At 49.5% G+C, this 20,000-nt stretch overlaps 1 protein-coding gene across 4 annotated transcripts in view; it reads left to right on the top strand.

Moving 5' to 3' along the window:
• stau2 (staufen double-stranded RNA binding protein 2) overlaps window positions 1-20,000 on the top strand; it is a 97,907-nt gene that overhangs the window by 29,300 nt on the left and 48,607 nt on the right. For 2 of the 4 annotated variants that reach the window (XM_080542940.1, XM_080542938.1), the window contains exons 6-11: window positions 1,120-1,279; window positions 4,610-4,723; window positions 10,298-10,510; window positions 10,854-10,991; window positions 13,933-14,061; window positions 16,514-16,571. In XM_080542940.1, the coding sequence (XP_080399066.1) occupies window positions 1,120-1,279; window positions 4,610-4,723; window positions 10,298-10,510; window positions 10,854-10,991; window positions 13,933-14,061; window positions 16,514-16,571 (812 nt within the window). Of the gene's footprint in view, window positions 1-1,119; window positions 1,280-4,609; window positions 4,724-10,297; window positions 10,532-10,853; window positions 10,992-13,932; window positions 14,062-16,513; window positions 16,572-20,000 lie in introns of all 4 variants that reach the window. The other 2 variants (XM_080542939.1, XM_080542937.1) reach the window with 1 other exon arrangement.

The raw sequence follows: 20,000 nt of genomic DNA, 5'->3' as shown, positions 1-20,000 counted from the left end.
TGGTGAGCTACGTCGACCACCACTGCAGAGAGAGAGGCCAGGCTCAAAATGTGTGTGTGTGTGTGTGTGCGTGCACACGAGTGTGTGTGTGTGTGTGTGTGTGTGTGTGTGTTTGTGTGTGTGTGTGTGCGCACGAGTGTGTGTGTGTGCGTGCACATGAGTGCGTGTGCGCGAGACGAGTGTGTGTTTTGAGTGTGTGAGTGCGTGTCTTTCTCTCCTCATTGGTCACACTGTGCAGAGGGTCATATTCTCACCCAGTCCCTCTGACCCGGGAGGGGGGTCCTACACACAGACCCCTAAATCTGCCCAGTGAACCGGCCCCTGACAGCACCGTCCCCATCTGCCAGAGTGAGGAGAAAGAGAGGAGATCTATGTCCAGGATCAGGAGAAAGAGAGGAGAGTAATGTCCAGAGCAAGGGAGAAAGAAAGTGGAATAACTGTCCAGATGCTTTTGTTGCGAGTCCCCTTCACGAAGGTCCAATGGGGAGCCATCATTTCAACGGGCCATTGTGATGTAATTGACCCTGATGAAGTGGAGGGGCTTTAATTTGGACCCTGCGTGAACATCCATCACCTGGCTAATATTGTTCCAGCCTCCACTCCCTCGCTCGATTTCCCACAGATAAATCTCCTCCTAGTAGGCCGTAGGTCCACTCCTCCTTCCCCTGGCCCGGTCCAGTCGAGGGGAAGGAGCCGCGAGTTTGGGAAAACAATTTTCGAGAAGAAAAACGGCTATTTTTCTATTTTCTCTGGGCACTATTGTGCCTCGTCACGTGTGTCCTAGTGCGATATGAAAACAGGCTTTCTTCTGCCTCGTTCGTTCTGTCCGTCTGTCCGTATTAAACCCGCACAGTCGGCGGTCTCTCAGCGCTCAGCCGAGGAGTGCTGCTTCCTATCGGTTCCAGTCTGGGCTCTCAGACAGGCCCGGCGCGAGGCTGCCAGGTTTCACTTTTGGATAAGCCTCCCAAACAATCGAAGGCCTTGATTTTTCTTTATCTCTACTCTCTCCTTGTCCGCCCTCCCCCTCCCCCTTCCCCTATGTCTTTCTCTAACTCTAATTCTCCTTTTCTTTCTCCCCCCCCCCTCTCTCTCTCTCTCTGTGGCTGGTGTCCAACCCAGGTATCACTACCCTGTTCCTAAGATCTTCTACGTGCAGCTGTCTGTCGGGACCAACGAGTTCATCGGCGAGGGCCGGACCCGCCAGGCCGCCAGGCACAACGCCGCCATGAAGGCCCTGCAGGCCCTCCGCAACGAGCCCATCCCCGAGAGACCGCCACAGGTAACCACCACCGCACACGCACACATGCACGTACACACACACAGACACCACATACGCCGCCATGAAGGCCCTGCAGGCCCTCCGCAACGAGCCCATCCCTGAGAGACCGCCGCAGGTAACCACTGCACACGCATGCACACATGCACGTACGCACACACAGACGGCACATACACACACAGATGCGCGTAGACACGTGCGCACACACACACCACATACACACACACAGATGCACGTACACACACACAGATGCACATACACACACACAGATGCACGTACACACACACACACACACACACCATCTTATTTCATCCTTAGGTAACCTCTAGCCACCTCCCACTCCTTAACTAAGTGTGTATCATCTGAGATCACTCCCGTCCCTCCCACCCTCCCATGGAAGGGCCCACCTCAGAGATCACCCGAGGTCAAATCTGTCCCTTTTTCCCTTTCTGCCACCTCCCCACTGCTGAGTTTCTGATTCTGAAACACTCATTCCTTGGCAATCAAAACAGACGGTATTAAAAGAGTCAGCAATCTCTCAGTGGCACGATCATCTCTTTTCCTCAGAACAGACCCAAATCCACCACAGCCATAATTACACTAATGTATAATTCAGCCTCTATCTCCCTCACATCACCGTATCCTTGTTTTAAACCTGCACCTGGTGGGAGGTTCCCCCCCCGCCCCCGCCCCCCCCTCCCCCTCCTCCATCCTTTGTTTTATTGTTTCTTTCTGGTCTTCTACCAATGTCACTCTACCCTTCCAACATTACCCCTCTGGCTAGGCTTCTAACTGTTGCTATCAACCCCCCCCCCCCACCTCCCCACCACCGGAAATCAAATTACCCCGTATCCTCAGAGCCTGGCAGGGATGGTGGTTATTTAAAACGCTTTGGCTCATATCTCTCTCTCCCCAACTCCGTCTTGTGGCGTCTTGGCCATAAATGAGCTCTTTGTCAGGTGCTGCTTCCGTGTCTTGCTTTACAAATTGAGGTGTGTGTGTGTGTGTGTGTGTGTGTGTGTGTGTGTGTGTGTGTGTGTGTGTGTGTGTGTGTGTGTGTGTGCGCGTGTGTGTGTGTGCGCGTGCGCGTGTGTGTGTGTGCGCGTGCGCGTGTGTGTGTGTGCGCGCGTGTGTGTGTGTGTATGTGTTTACACCCTCGGGCTAAGCTTATTCCTGCCACTACGGGCTTGCATGTCACCCCTTGTTTTGCGGTGCGCCTCAGATAAGCATCACCTGTCTCTCTAATGATCGTGGCTCAAGGAAAGAGAGAGAGAGAGAGAAAGAGAGAGAGAGAGAGAGTGTATATCAGCAGAAAAGAAACAACAACAAAAACACTGTAGTTGGAATGGGAGCCGAGCGTTGTGAAATCAGCATTGGCCTGCCCGGGCCGGACAGATTTAAATTGTCTTGTCACATACTTGAGACGCTGCTTGAAAGTCACTAATGCACCGATATGGACATCCTGTCTGTTACGAGCACTTCCTCTACTCCTTGTAAGTAAGAGATGACGTGTTGAAGTATATACAGGCTGAAACCCAGATTCAATGTTTTTTTTGCTTAATTATCTCTGGACCTAAGCACGTTATTGATGGCGCAGCATTCAGGATATACATTGGTATTTCTCCCCCCCCCCAGGACTCTCTGTTCAATAGATCCATTCAGGGGGGGGGGGGGGGGCGGGGGGGGAAACACGCCAAAACCCTCTAGCCCTTGAAATGTCCCTGTCACAGACTAGAAGACAAATCTGCACTGTCACATCAAGACTCGTCCCGACCGCATGACAACACTACACACACACCCTGCGGCTTTGTTACTCAACAGAGAGGGGAGTGTACATACACACACACACACGCACACACCAGAAATCACATCAATAACATATACAGTAGTCAGTAATCACGGAAACAGTATGACCGCATCGTGACCTCAACATGACCACAGCCTCGTTGTTAAAGACACCAGTCTCCCACCAGGAAACACACACACACACACACACGCACACATGCAGCAGTCGGAGAGATATAGCTCAAACACACACACAGGCGACATGACAGCCGCTTAGAGTACACTGCAGCACAGGCAAAACACACACACACACACACACACACACACCACACACACAGACAACGTGATCAGCGTACAGATTCCTGCCACATGATATGTGCCTTGAAAGGGAAGAGGGGTCTCCCAGCAGCCATGTGGCCTGTGTGGTGATCTCAGGAGGGGGCTGAGGGTGATGGAGCCCAGAGGGGAAGACTAGGGGCCGTCAGTCAGCAGCATTAGTCATCTGAAGGCTTTCAGCTGGAGAGACAAAACAACCGTCCTTAGTACTAAGAGGATGCCTTGTCAAGCAAAAACTAAATCAAATGGGGTTAAAGAACAGGGAGAGGAGGAGGAGGGGGGAGGAGGGGGAGGGGGGGAGGACCACCAGTGTTGCCCTGGGATACTGAGTTCTCTCTATCCCATATCAGATTAGGACTGAAGCCATGAAACAGGCAGGCCCCCTCATGGCAACTTGGCCAACGTCTCGTGTGTGTGTGTGTGTGTGTGTGTGTGTGTGTGTGTGTGTGTGTGTTTGGTGTGTGTGTTTGGTGTGTGTGTGTGTGTGTGTGTGTGTGTTTGGTGTGTGTGTGTGTGTGTGTGTGTGTGTGTGTGTTTGGTGTGTGTGTGTGTGTGTTTGGTGTGTTTGTTTGTTTGGTGTTTGTGTTTGGTCTGTCTTTGGTCTGTGTCTGTGTGTGTCTGTCTGTGTGTGTGTGTGTGTGTGTGTGTGTGTGTGTGTTGTGCGTGTGTTGTGCGTGCATTGGTGGGAGAGAGAAAAAGTGTAAAAGAAAATCCAGATTTTTGGAGAAGAAAGTGATGACATGAAGCAGGCAGACTCCTGGCAACTTGGCCAACGTCGTGTGTGTCTGTGTCTGTGTCTGTGTCTGTGTCTGTGTCTGTGTCTGTGTGTGTGTGTGTGTGTGTGTGTGTGTGTGTGTGTGTGTGTGCATCGGTAGGAGAGAGAGAGAGAAAGACAGTGTGTAAAACAAAACAAAAAATCCAGATTTTTGGAGAAGAAAGCGATGACATGAAAAGATCTGCTGCCAGAGTCTTTGGACGATGCGGAGTGGTAACCGTGGCCTCATGCACTGACGTCCTCACACACACACATTGCCCAATGTTTGGTTTTGACAGCTAGAACTCATTGTCCTCACGTTTTTAACGTTTTTAATGTGCTCCGTCTGACATTACTCTCAGAGAAAACACAACGGCGAGCCGGTGAGAGCTAGTGTTTGCCGGGTTTCTCCTGTGGCGTTCTGACGTTCCGATGTTTGTCCCCCCCCCGGTTTCTAGAGCCCGGAGGAGGAGGAGAAGGACGAGGCGGAGGAGGGAAGCGACGCCAGCAAGTCCGAGATCAGCCTGGTCTACGAGATCGCCCTCAAGAGGAACCTCTCCGTCTGCTTCGAGGTAAAACAGGAAACGACGAATGACGCAGCGTTCTGACAGCCTCGCGTACACACCCCGGTTCACCCACAGGGGTCTCATGGGGTTAAATCCATTCAGAGCTGTTCTCTGTCGCAAAAAAAACCTCTTTGTAGTGTAACACATTGTCCCTTTTATTTCTCCTGTTTCTCCTGAGTCATGTCTTGCGGTCAGAAGATTTGGAGCTGGTCATTGTATTTAGAAGGGCCTGTGCAGTCGGTCATGGTTGATGACTCAATGTGATATCAAGCACTCTACTATTTTGGGAGTGTAGAGAGCTGGTGAGATCAGAATGGTTACTCTTACACGGTCCCATTGGTCTTTCTAACGGACTTTTACGTCAGTTGATTAGATGACTCATGTTCTTTGGAGGTATTAGTGTTACAACATCACACGCACACACACACGCACACACACACACCGTGGCCTGACACGACCTTCTTAGCACGCTCTCTGCTTTTCCCATATCACAGCTGACTCGCTCTGCCTTCTGTCTCCTAATCACCTCCTCCACTCCTCCGAGGTGCCAGAAACAGGGGGAGTTTATCCCCCCCCCCCCACACACACACACACCCTTCCATCCCATCATCCATCCATCCAATCCTTCCCTCCCTCAATCATTCCCTAAAGGTCAGATAAATGGAGCGAGAAAGTCAAGAGACTTTTCTCCCCAGTCTTTGTCTTGGCTTCCTGATAAGAGTTTACACAACACAGAGAAATAATCTGGAGCACTGTTCTATTCTCCACATAAGGTTTGAGTTTTTTCATTCTTCTCAGGTTCAGCTTTTTTCTGTTTTCATCTTTTTTTTGGGGGGGGGGGGGGGGGGGGCATATTTGCTCAACAGAGCATGTTATTGGTACCCTTCCAGGAAAACATAATGAATTACTTCATCAAGATTAAAACAGATCAGAGCAGCGGGGGTTTAAAGTCTTTTTTTTTTCTTTTTTTTTCTGCAGCGTCATGTCTTTGTCACTGCCAGCGATTTGATTTTTGTAGCTTTTTACTTTTATTAAATCCAAATTGAGGTCAAGAGCAGTTAAAATGGGACAAAGACCAGTTGTTTTTAGAAAAACCCCAGACCACAACCTCACCATTGCATAAACAGTCTGTCTGGTCTACTGCGCTGTCAATCTGGACACCGCTATTAATTACCCCTGGAGCTGGACGATGATTAGTTATTAGTCTTGGGCTGAACAAGAGTTTTCCTCTTGTGGTGTGCTGGAGAGACCACACAGACACGCTTGCACGCACGCACGCACACACACACACACACACACACACACACACACACACACACACACACACGGAATGTTAGTGGTTTGCTGTTGTCCTCCACATCTCCACACCTCCATCACCCAGACTTGGTTTTACACTGCTGGCTCCCACAATTGCTGCCTGCATGCAATCCAATCATCCACCCGTCCCTCTCTATACTCCCTGAGTCCCCCCTCCTCCTCCCTCCCTCCCTCCCTCCCCCCTCCCTCTGAGAGTCCTGTCCACTGACTTGCAGGCAATCTGCTCTCACCACTCCTCCTCCACTTTGGCCTGACCCCAGCTCTGTTAGCACGCCACCAGGCCACGTCCCTCTCCTCCCCCCCTCCTCCTCTCCCCTCCCCTCCCCTCCCCTCCCTTCCTCATCACCATCATTACTCATCACTGAGCGTTGGGACCATCGCCATGTCAGTTCCCCTCCAGAGTCTTTCTTTTCCTGACATGTGGGGAGGAAATTACACCTTCTCCCTTTGAATAACCGTCAAACCTCAAACATCCAACGGCGCACGAAAACGTTCACAAGCGGTCTCACGCGTGGAAAAAGCTCACACGGCGGCCGTTCTCCGAATCGCCGCGAACGCTACAGCGAAGGGCGTGAGACGACCCCGTGAGTCACTACGCACGGAAGTGTCCGCTTTCCTACGCCGCACCGCCAAACAGGAGGGTCGTCCCTTTAACCGAGGACCAAACACACACACACACACACACACCCACACAACACACTGACATAATCTTCCCTCTTGTCAGGTGATATCAAACAGATGTCAGCATCAAAGGAACGGCTCAAATCTATAAATCAGTCTAGTGTGTCGACGGGGATGTCTCCTCACCAAAGGACACTAGAGAAGTTACGAGGGCCCGGGCCAAGAAGCTGGAGAGAACCACCCATCGTGTACATAAGTACCTTCCCTCAGGCCTTAGTCCATCCATAACCACCACCACAAAAGAGCCTTTCTTCACTTCACTACCAGTGTCTTCCATTGTCCCCACCCCTGCGCCGGAGTACCCCGAGGGCACACGGCTCCCCGATCCCCGCCGTCGGTATTCATGCCTCCATGAGAAGCTAGAGAGAGAGAGAGGGCCTCGCCATGCGAGAGGGTAGGGGGGGGGGGGGTTGGGATGAGAGTGAGGGTGAGGGGGGGAAAAAAAGGGGGGAGAGAGAAAGAGAGAGAAATCAACATTGAATTACCGAGCGTTTCCTCCGGACAAACCTGATCCGTGTCGTCAGGCGAGGAGCCGGGTGTGTTTGTGTGTTGTGTACGAGACGTGTCAATGAAAGGAGGCGCTGAAACCCCATCGCCCCGCCACGGATACCGTGTCGTCTGAGAGGAGGACTGACTGCAGCTTGTCTGCCGCCATCCAGCAGCCTGGATCCCGGGCCAAGAGTTGCCAAGAGAGCTACCCCACCTTCCCCCCCGTGTGTGTGTGTGTGTGTGTGTGTGTGTGTGTGTGTGTGTGTGTGTGTATCCATCCTGTGTGTGTCCCCGTCCGTCTCCTCTCTATGTGTGTGTCCATCCTGTGTGTGTGCGTGTGTGTGTGTGTGTGTGTGTGTGTGTGTGTGTGTGTGTGTGTGTGTGTGTGTGCGCGTGCGTGTGAGTGTGAGTGTATCCATCCATCCTGTGTGTGTGTGTGTGTGTGCGCGTGCGTAGGAGTGTGTGTGCGTGTGTGTGTGTGTGTCCTGTGTGTGTGTGTGTCCATCTCCTGTCAGTGTGTGTGTGTGTGTGTCTGTCCTGTAGTGTCAGAGGAAATCTAGATACGTGTCCCCCCCTTACTTCCAGGTGGTAATGTCTCTCTATACAGGTAGTGTAAGTGTCCTTACGAGACCCCATCAACAAGCCTGTCAGATGAAGGTACCTGTTGTGTCTCCTCAGTTTCCCCTGTCTCTCTCCGATACGTTGTTTAATGCTCGGTAAGGTTACCGCCTGTCTAGCCTTATTCCTCCAGCCAAACCTCTTCACTAAAGTGACATGAGAGAAAGAGGGAGAGGGAAGGGGAGGGGAGGGGGGGTGAGAGAGAGAGAGAGAGTGTGGGAGAGAGAAAGCAAAGCCGATGTAGTTCCAGGTGCAGACCTGAGGACAGCCCGCACAGCTGGTGAGACCTCGCCCCGCTCTCTACCCTTCATCATCATCTCCCTCTCCATCGGAGAGAGGGGCAGAGAGGACCCGTCTCTCTCTCTCTCTCTCTCTCTCTCTCTCTCTCTCTCTCTCTCTCTCTCTCTCTCTCTCTCTCTCTCTCTCAGTAAAGGCTGATGGGAACGTTACATTCAGCTGTAGGGTCATAACCACATGCAGAAAAGGGGGGATTCTTTCAGTCACATGTAATGTTGAACATGGAGCTGCCATGTTACATTTCCTCGTCGGAGTAATGAGTTAGACCAGAGAGGATCCTGGGGGACGAGGCCTGTGGGGTTGAATGACTTGTACCCTAGTTGAAAGAGTCTCCTTTTGAAGTTTTCGCTTTCACACGTTACGTGATGTCGAGTTAAGGGGGGGGCTGTGTGGTTTCTCGGGTGTGTTTCCACGTAGCTACGCAGTTACTAACAGTATGTAAGTAAGTAAGTAAGTAAGTAAGTAACGTTTATTTATATAGCACAATTTTACAACGACGAACAGCCGCCCAAAGTGCTTAACAGATAAAAAGAGAAAACACTGGTAAAAGAGAAAAGCAAGATGAAATACAGATAAAATAAACGGATAAAATAGATAAAATACACTAAAAACAAGGTGCAATACAAATAAAAGTGCAAAAAGTGGGGGAGAAAAGATGTGTTTTAACTAAACACAACTAACTTAACTAGTATATAGTAACGACGAGTTGAACCTAAACTGTTTTTTTTCCCCGTTAGCTTTCATTTACAATTCAACAGTTGCTGTATGTACCGTGCAGTTGCTATGTACATACAGCTATGGAAGCTCTGGTAACAAAGGAGCTTTTGAGTAGCTACACATGCTGATGAATTCATCACTTAATTTTCTTACGCTTCCATTCTGACGTTCCGCCTCATGTAAGGGATTAACACCCAGAAAACAGATTTTCTCAGTTTCATTAATTATTGAAATCCCAGTTTAGTAAAACCAGACTTTGGTTCCCTCATGTAACTGTGTGTGAGTGAGTGTGTGTCTGTGTGTCTGTGTGTGTGTGTGTGTGTGTGTGTGTGTGTGTGTGTCTGTGTGTCTCTCTGTGTGTGTCTGTGTCTGTGTCTTTGTGTGTGTGTGTGTGTGTGTGTGTGTGTGTCTGTGTGTCTGTGTGTGTGTGTGTGTGTGTGTGTGTGTGTGTGTGTACGCACCCTCCTCAAGGCCTTGTAAATATTAGGTCATGATGTTCTGTGAAGCATGTGTGGAATGCTCAAGGCTCTTCTGCCTATCTGTACAATCTGTCAGATCAACTTGGCCCCAATTAACTGCATTTCGTGGAACAGATTAAAACAATTTGTTTTCTGCACAGCTAATTAAGTTGAAATTATGGGGGGAACTGCCTTGTGTGAGATGGATTGTCAGAGAGGGAGAGAGAGAGAGGGAGAGGTTCTATGGGAGAGAGAGAGGGAGGGGGGGAGGGAGGGAGAGAGAGAGGGAGAGAGGGAAAGATCCCTGATCCAGTGAATAGGCAGGGAAGCAGTGTTGGACACAGTGTCAGTGTGTGAAACCTAATTCCCTCCAGTGTCCCCTCTCCATAAGGCTGGGGAGGACCTCACCTGCTCCGCACGCACACACACACACACACACACACACACACACACACACACACAGAGCCCTGGAACCACACAGGAAGTGGATGTGATTGCAGGAGCATGACATAACCCGAGCCGGATCTCAGTGTTTGTTTTAGGTCTCCCAGGTGACCCGAAGGCTAGAGAAAAGGAAACTGATCTGGGATCACCAGAGACGGTCATCTAGGAATATGTTACAGTGTGTGTGTGTGTGTGTGTGTGTGTGTGTGTGTGTGTGTGTGTGTGTGTGTGTGTGTGCGCGTGTGCGCGTGTGTGTGTGTAGAACACGCTGTGCGGAGTGTGTGAGTCGCACATGTGCAATGGGTGGGTAGCACTGTGGCTATGGAGAACAGATGTTGTATGGGACCACCTGGTGTTTCTGCTTGCAAGGCACACACACACACACACACACACAGATGAATCTATACACCGATCGGGCAAATGAGATCTGTCCTCTCTGTCCGTCTCCCCCCCCCCCCCCCCCCCCAGAGACACACACACACAGATGGATCTATACCGATCGGGCAAATGACAGCTGTCCTTTCTGTCCGTCTTCCCCCCCCCCCCCCGCCTCCCCCAGGTGCTGAAGGAGAGCGGCCCCCCTCACATGAAGAGCTTCCTGACGCGCGTCTCCGTGGGGGAGTTCTCCTCCGAGGGCGAGGGCAACAGCAAGAAACTCTCCAAGAAGCGCGCCGCCCTCTCCATCCTGGAGGACCTGAAGAAGCTGCCCTTCCTCCCCGTGGTGGAGAAGCCCAAGCTGCACTACAAGAAACGCCCCAAGACCATCCTCAAGGTAGACATAGCCTTGTTCCAGGTACAGGGGTTTCGGAGGGTTTTGTGGTTGTTGTTTGTTGTTGTTTGTTGTTGTTGTTCACCTCATGTACGAAAACAAACCTCAGTTTGGATACACGTCTTGTGCAGTAACCTAAATACGTGTCCTCAGCGACGCGACGATGGCACCAAGTCATTTGAATACTACGTGATGGGGGTTTTACTGCATCTTCACTCTCTCCCTCTCTCTCTCTCCATTCCCCCCCCCTCCCCTCCCCCGCTTTCTCCCTCCCTCCCTCCCTCCCCACCTCTCTCTTTCTCTCTCTCACTCTCTCTTTCTCCCCCCCCACCCCCATCTCTCTCAGACGGGGCCAGACTATGGACAGGGGATGAACCCCATCAGTAGACTGGCCCAGATCCAGCAGGCCAAGAAGGAGAAGGAACCAGAGTACATGCTGCTGTCTGAGAAGGGCATGCCCCGCCGCCGAGAGTTCATCATGCAGGTAGGGAGAAGGATGGAGGGAGGGAGGGAGGGAGGGGGGGACGGGGACGGAGGGAGGGAGGAAAGACAGAGGGAGGCCCCGTCACCGCGAGTTCGTCATGCAGGTAAAGAGAGGGATGGAGAGGGATGGAGCGAGGAAGATAGAGGGATGTCGGGATGGAGGGAAAAGGAACTGAAGTACATGCTGAGAAGGAGGAAGAAGGTGGGCAGGGAGAAGAGGAATGGAGACAGAAAGACATCAACAAGAGACACACAGAGCGGAAAGGAGGAGCGTGTGCGTCGGAGGAGAGAGAAGGGTGAACAGGCGAGAGAGTGACCTGCTCAGACAGAGGGACACCATTGTCAGTTTACAGCCACAACATGTGATCACGGCGGGTCGGCCTATGTCGTTCCTCTCCTCGGGGGTGAAAAGATCACTTGACCAATGAAGACAGTGAACAGAGGGGAATTTTTTCGCTTCTTGGCCTGAAACAAAAGACTCGAAAGAACAGAAAGCACAGAGTGGTGACGAAAGCAACGCCAGATATAGCTAGGAGCACATCTCAATAAAATGTGTTGACAGGTTGTTTGGCTGAGCTCGATTAGCTGTAGGAATTACCCCCCGCCCCCCATCACAGCATGTGGGGGAATTGTTTGCACACACGCACACGCACACACACAAATCGGAGGAGCAAGAAAATAAGAAAGAGAAAATAGAATAGAATGTTGAAAATAGAATGTAGAATAGAAAGATTCACCCACTTTGATCGAAATGGCCATTTTCAGACTTGAGTCATTGTGCAATAACACTGTGCAGCACCAGGATGTCATATATCAGCTAAATAAATGTCAAAATGACTAATGTGGCCTTTAAGAACAGTGGTATGGCATGTCTCCTCTCTCTCTCTCTCTCTCTCTCTCTCTCTCTCTCTCTCTCTCTCTCTCTCTCTCTCTCTCTCTCTCTCTCTCTCTCTCTCTCTCTCCTCTCCCTCCATCTCTCTCTCTCTCTCTCCTCTACCCCTCTCTTCCCTCACCGGCTCTTTAAACATTTGTGAAGTTGTTTAATATCCTTTAGGTTTTAACAGCAGTCTGTTTAACAGCAGTCTGCTTAATCCCAGATCAGGAACTCCAGCAGCACTACTGCACAGCGCTGCACTCTCAAGTGAAACAGCCCCACACTGACCTCATGCTATGAACATGCACCTTTATGATTGTACGCATGTTAAAGAAGTTAACGTATGCTTAAACCATACCTCAGAGAGTAGTGAAACACGTCAAAGTCACTCAACGGAGATCTGTTCCGTCTCCTTCTCACCCCCCCCCCCCCCACCCCCCCCCCCCCCCCCGACCGCGTCTCTCCGAGATAGGGCCAACCCGGCTACGTTCTTCAACCTCGATGGAAATCGGATGCACCGGAGGTTCTTGTCGGTCAGGGATATGTTACCGTGGTGCCTCTACTCCCAGTCTTGATTTGCTTATGGCTAATTATCTTTGTTATTGACTGAGGACGCGAGATCAATGGTAACGGATAACGAAGTGAAGGGCGGAGTAGAAAACCTGTGACCCCCAGGGGTGCCTGAGGGACAGACCGCAGTTCTGTAATTCACTTTACTGCCTTATAACGAGATCACTTCAACGTCCCGACATATCCTGTGTCCACCGCCAAACTATTCAACTACTCTAATGTTCCTCCTCACCCACTCCGACTCGGTCTCGCTTGTCTTAGGCTCGTGGTTTAATTGATTAATGGGCCTGTGGGTTGTTCTGAACCAGGGTGGTGAACCGCAGGAGGGTTTTCTAAACAAAATCCATATTTATCGAGTAATAAACCCGGCCTTTTATCTGCCATCCACAAAGAGCTGGTTTTGGATCCACCAGAGTGACTCTGGACCCACCGGTTGGGTAACAGCAGATGCATTCCCTGGCCCACTCACTCTGCCTGCCTTTGCTTGTGTCCAATGGCATCGCTTTGCCTGGGAGCATTTTGTTTACTACATGACATTCTCATTCTGAGAGACTCTCCCTCCCTCCCTCCCTCCCTCCATCCCTCCCTGTCTCTCCCTACTCCGTAATCCCCCCTCTTTCAGGAGACAGAGCGTCTCTGAGCGCCGGGCGGTAATTCGGCCCCAAACCCATTCTCCATGCCTCTTTCACGCAGGCATTAGGCCCTGCTTGTGTGTGTTCCTTTTGTGCGTCCCGCTCGCTTCTAAAATTTCCACATTGTTCCCCGGTTGGTAGGCAGCGGAGACTCCAATGAGTTTCTGTTCTTGGCCCCGCTTTGTTTCCACACCGCCAGGCAGGTAGGGACAACAAAGCCCGCTTACCTTTTTTGTCCGACGGCTTTTCCAGCTGCACATAAAGACTTATTTGAGTTAATTTTTTAAGTGTTTCAGGGTTGTTGTTTTTTTTGGGTCATTTATGTGTCAGTTTTAAACCTCGGGTCAGGCCTACTTCAGGTTGTCAAAGGAGCACTTAGTGACTTTGTCTGGCCACTTGAGTGGGTGCATTGAGGCCTGCTGCTCATTGGGGGCTTGGCTCCCTGGAATGTTGTTTGTACAGTGTAATTGCCTGTTTGCCTAACTAAACGCTGTTTGATTTCCCTTCGGTGGAATATCTGCTTATTTTCGGTGAAAGAGCGATTTCATAGTCGCTGTCACAGGGAAAATAAACACTGCAGCAGGTTAGCGTCGGCTAATCCAAAGTGCAAAGTCATGGTGGAATTCTCTCACTGCTCCTCAGTAAAAACCCACAGCATTTAAATGAGTATGCCTTTTTAACTAGTACGTGAAGGTCATTGAACATTCTGTTTTTTTACTTGTGTGTGTCTGTGTCTGTGTGTCTGTCTGTGTGTCTGTCTGTCTGTCTGTCTGTGTCTGTCTTTGTCTGACTGTGTGTGTCTTTGTCTGTCTGTGTGTGTGTGTGTGTGCGTGTGTGCGTGTGCGTACGGGTCTGTGTCTGTGTAGGTGAAGGTGTGTGGCGAGGTTGCCACGGGAACGGGGCCCAACAAGAAGGTGGCGAAGAGGAACGCGGCGGAGGCCATGCTGCTGCAGCAGGGCTACAAGGCCTCCACCTGCCCCCAGAGCCCCACCGAGGTCTGCCCTGCTCATCACACACTCATACACACTCACACACACTCACACACACTCATACACACTCATACACACTCACACACACTCACACACACTCACACACACTCACACACACTCATACACACTCATACACACTCACACACACTCACACACACTCATACACACTCATACACACTCATACACACTCATACACACTCATACACACTCACACACACTCACACACACTCATACACACTCACACACACTCACACACACTCACACACACTCATACACACTCATACACACTCATACACACTCATACACACTCACACACACTCACACACACTCATACACACTCATACACACTCATACACACTCACACACACTCACACACACTCATACACACTCATACACACTCACACACACTCACACACACTCATACACACTCATACACACTCATACACTCTCATACACACTCTCATTTTTTTTTTATACTGTGTATCTCATGTGCATTATTAATCCTATACACTGGTGTACACCATTATATGTGTTGTGTGTTAAAGCTGGGTTCCATGTATGCTGTTACATCTCTGCCTGCCCTGAGAGACCGAATGATTATGATATAATTATTAATGAATAATTAATTAATAATTCTAACTAGATGAGAGCCTGAAGAGAGAACAGATTCCTCTCTGTATATATGTGCATAGGATGAAGCAGCACACCACTGGGCTGTGAGCAGAATATATATATATTGTATTATATATTTTATATATATATATATAATACAATATATATATTCTGCTCACAGCCCAGTGGTGTTTGTCCATCTCTTCATTAGATCCCTCTATATATGAATGCAACCTATCTGGCCCTGAAGCTCAAGAGAGCAGAGTTAGTATAGAAGGCCTGTTACATAACCACGCTGTCTCCAGAATACTCATCTCCTCCCCAGACACCTCATTAGCTGGATCAAGAGTCTCTCGACATAAATCCTCATCTATTCCAGACAGCCATACCACACGGGCTTGACGCCACTTCTCCTTCCACTCCTCTCCTCTCCTCCTCTCTGTTCAGAATAATGTCCTTTGTGGGAGCTAAACTTGGACAAGACCGCTGCCCGCGGTCGGTTGTCTTGGTAACTCGGAACAGTGGAGGAGAGAACCTGCGGGGACAGACGGTCACTCATTGGTTTGACAGCTGAGGGAGATGTCTTTACAACGGCCAATAGAAAAGCCCTCTCAGGTCCTCTCAGGCGGCCGTTTGTGTACGTCGCTCGGCTCGCCCGAGACAACTCGCCGGCTCTGTTCTTTTGATGACTGTGTCGTTGCAAAAAAAGGAGAGACGATCCTCAAACAACCCTTTGCTCAGTCCCCCGAGCCAACTCCTCTTTAAATAAGGTTTCTCTTTCTTTAGATCAGCCTTTGGATCTGTCTCTCCCTCACTCCCTCCCTCCTTCTCTTTTCTCTCCCCCCCCCCCCCCCTTGTCTCTTGTCTTTGGGAGCTCCGTCTCACCGCATTCCCACCGTGGGATTGTGGGGGATTGAGGCCGGAGGTATGGTGGGTGGGGGGGCATTTGTTTTAACGACCCGAGTCATCTCCGCGAGTGACGATTTGTTTTCTTATCGCCCACATGGTCGCATCCTGCATGAGTGTGTCCACAAACACTCACACTGAAAGTGTGCCATTAAGTTGGAGGCTTCAAAAGTAGATACAGACCGGCCTCCTATTTTAAAGGTCCTTTTTTCAGAGCTTGTGCTGTACATTCTGGTCTCTGATGACCCTACTAACACAGAAACCGAAATAAAGCAATTCGGTCCGCTTTTTTGCGGGCTGCATATTTCAGAAAACATGCGATTCAACAAGCCGTTCAGATGGGCAGCCCCCTCCTGCGCCGATTGGGGTCTTATCGGGGCGCTGTGTTGAACATTTCCCCCGCCGTGCATTTGTACATTCGAAGGGAAACTCTGATCCGTTTCCATTGAAATGGTTTTGGATTTCTTGTTTTGTGGGGAACACTTGGATATATATATATTTTTTTATCTTATTCCCCAGGAAACCGTGTGTTGTTTTTTTTTCCGTGTGGAACCGCTGATGATTTCCCAAACCCGTGAAACAGCCCCGTCCAGAGAAGGACTCGGCGTGAAACAGGCGTTTAGAGGCATGATGCTGGAATTAAGATCTGAGTGGTATTTTCCAGATCAAAAAGCTTTAATGACATGTTTGGGGACCCCAGAAACCCTCCATTAACTTGTGTAAAAAGAGCATAATAGGTTTCCTTTAAAGTATTTGGCAAAAGACAGACACCTGCTTTCTCAAGATTGTCTCTTTTTTTAGTCAGAACAGTAGGAAGGAACTTGTCTGACGTGTGAAAAAAAAAGCTGTTTGTTAAAACTAGCTTCTCTCCTCTCTCTCAATGCTACGTCTCTCTCTCCCCCCCTCTGCCTCCCCCCCTCCGCTCCTGACGTGGCTACAGATGGACAACAAAGGCTGGAACGGACAAAAGGCGGCTTTTACTGAAGCAACAAGTAACAGTGAGTATCCCCCCCCCCCTTCCTTCATCCCTTCATCCTCTCTCACTCGCTCCCTCCCTCCTGCAGGTGGTTTAGTGGCGGAGACGTCCTTGCGTTTAATCTCTGTGACTGGTCAATGGGCGAGTGACTGTCAGCTCAATCGGCCGTGCGTCGGTGTGGGGAGCCTGCAAATGGAGGGCCTTTCAGACGGGCTTACAGGCCTGCACACTGAGGCCCTCTGGGGAGTCCCCCACCACCTTCCTGTGCATGGATGTAGCCTTTCACTCAGGATTAACACACACACACACACACACACACACACACACACACACACTGATAGAGACATCATCACACACACAGATACACATGCACACATACACACACACACACACACACACACACACACACTTATAGAGACATCATTACACACACACATACACATACACACACATACATACACACACACACACACACACACATATATACACGCACACACATACACACACACACACACAGTCTAAAGTTGATACGTGCTTATGGGTTTCTTATGAGCAATGTGTGTATGTTTGTTAGAGAATGATGAGTATACCTGATCTGTGTGTGTGTGTGTGTGTGTGTGTGTGTGTGTGTATGTGTATGTGTGTGTGTGCGCGTGCGCGTGCGTGTGTCAGGAGCATGAGAGTACAGCCTGTGTCTGTGTGAGTGAAATGTGCACCGCTTGCTTGAAACTATATAATTATATACTCCCATTATGTAACATCGTCTGGATCAGAGAAGACTCGTCTTCATGAAAGGGCAGATTAATCTCTTACCAGGAGCCATTATGCGATTTCCCATAGATAAACTCCCTGAAGACATGGAGAAGAAAGAAGGTTTATCTTATAGAAACCCATCCATTTCCTTCTCATGAACACGTGCAGTACAAGACAAAGACTGGAATGTACAGTAGAATGACTGGGAACGGGTGAGCGTATAAGGACTTTTTCGGAGGATGATGGATTTGTTAATGGACCTATCGCTAAGCCACAACCCAAAATAGAAATTGTCCAATCATATCACAGCAAAAGTCACTACAGGCAGAAAACTCGGACAAACAACTCGCTGATATCTGATGGTGAAAAGCTTCTAGACTGAATATTCTTGTCATCTTAAAAAAAAAAAATCTATTACTTGCTGTGGTAAATCAGAAATCTGACAACTCCCGCCATTGTAAGTCATTGAATGTCATTCAGTCATAGTCGGTCGGTCAGTCACTGTCAGTGAAGCGTTGTTTGATGCCTTTAGGTTCAAATCTGAGTGGTATTTTCAGCAAAAAAAAAACTTAAATGACATGTTTTCGGGACCCCCAGAGACCTCCATTAACTTGTGGGAAAAAAGAACATAATAGGTTTCCTTTAAATGTCCTAAAAATGTACATAAACAGACGACTGCACAGCCACGGTGCTTCTGCTCTCTCCAGCTGAAATGCCATGCAAGACAAGCAACCCTGGCTTGTCAGTTGTAATGTTGTCTGTCCCCCCAGAAGACGGATGCTAGAAGGAGTTAAAACTTGTGAGACTCCGCTGACGTTCTTTGTTTACCGGTGAGCCCCTCTGCCAAAAGAAATAAAGAAATTGCGAGAGGAAGTATTTATTGCCGTGAGTGGGCTTGATTTCTTGCCCTGGTGAAGCCTGATTAAATGACACCATTACACCATGAGTGATGGCAGATAGCTCTGGCCGCGCACGCAAAGCAAATAATAACAGCTTGGGAAAACAGTTGTTGCCATGTTGGGGGGGACGGGACAAATGATAGCGAAGCTAAGAGAAGAAGACAAACAGATAACGTGATTAGGTTTGAATTTGCTGTCGTCACTCCTCCGCTAAGTGAGGCGGTTGGCCCGCTTGCACAGCTCCAGTGCCGGGTGATGACCGTCTTAAAGGGGAATGTTTTGTTTCGCAGGACATAAAAAAACGAAGTGAGGTTGGTCTGAATTGAGTAAGAGTGAGTAACGCTCGTTGCTAGTTGTTGACCTCCATGGATGGCTTTGGTTAAAACACAGATCCATCTTGTTGTTGTTTCGGTGTATGTGGTCGTAGTTTTATCGTAGTAGTGGATCTGTCGGAGTGTTAAACCCAATGAGTGAAGTGTGGTTTCGGTCACTGCGACACGTCGTGGAGTGATGACAGCATGACAGACTGCGACGGAGGACGTGCCTTCATTACCCAAGCCCCCAACGGCCTCCTGGGAAACGGAGTCTTCCTTATTTGGCTATAATTATTCCCACTCTTGGCTGGGAGCGTGGCTCTGGAAGAGGGCCATTCCCAGCCATAGTTTATCTCACTCTCAGCGTGAGTCCCAAGTATCTGCTAATTAGCTCTTTAAACTCCCCAAACCGCACAACACCAACTGCTAATGTCCAAATAATGACTACATAAACACTATTTACAACTCATCCAAGCGGATACAACGTACGCGTGTGTGTGTGTGTGTGTGTATTTCTGTGTGTGTGTGTGTGTGTGTGTGTGTGTGTGTGTGTTTGTGTATGTGTGTGTGTGTGTGTGTGTGTGTGTATGTGTATGTGTGCATGTGCGTGTATTTCTGTGTGTGTATTTCTGTGTGTGTGTGTGTGTGTGTGTGTGTGTGTGTGTGTGTGTGTGTGTGTGTTGGGGATGTTTTGGCTTCAGTTCTTATTGACACTATCCAGAGAGAACAGTATACGCATAATTGAAATGACCTATGAATCAATGTGAAGGCTCACATCTGACTCTCCAGTCTAAAAGAGCTCTGTTCTCTCACCTCCCCTCCCCTCCAACTCTTGGGTAAACGACTATAGTAATTATTGTCATGATCAGGGAAAGCCTGTGATCCTAACAGGGTGACGTGTGAAAAGGGCCGTCCGCTGGGGGGGGGGGGTTGCACTTGATTGGTTTTGATCTGTGTCCTACGGGTCCCGTGTCATATTGTAGCGAGCTGGAGTTAGTGGACCTATCCCTGTTTTTCCCTGCTCTCAGGGTGTACGATGATGCACCGACAGGGCCAAGCCATTCATCAACCCCCATACCACCACCAGCACCCCCCACCCCCATACCCATCCCTCACACCTTCTCTCTCTTCTTCCTCTCTCTCGCTCTCTTTTTCTCTTAAAACCCCTTTCACACATACAAGCCTTCCCAGTATATTCCATGGAATTTACCTGGTACACGGGGTATGTGTGGACACGATTTACAGGGAAATTCGCTCAGGCAATTACCCTGGTCAGGACCATGTATACTTCCATGGAATGTAGAGGGACGGCTTAGGTGTGAACAGAAGCCTGAACATTGCCCGGTGCGGCATGCAAAGAGTTACGCATGTCTGACGCAAGACGTTTTCACGTAGAACAAGTTAACCAATCACAGCGAGGAGTTTTTCACTTTGTGCTTTTGGTTTGCTCCGCTAATGTTACGCTGTTGGCTAGTCAACCCACAT

This window comes from Nansenia antarctica, assembly GCF_963989245.1.
Source record: "Nansenia antarctica genome assembly, chromosome: 12".
NCBI lineage: Eukaryota > Metazoa > Chordata > Actinopteri > Argentiniformes > Microstomatidae > Nansenia > Nansenia antarctica.
The sequence above is the reverse complement of the archived record's forward strand: the minus strand, read 5'-3'. Positions and strand labels throughout refer to the sequence as shown.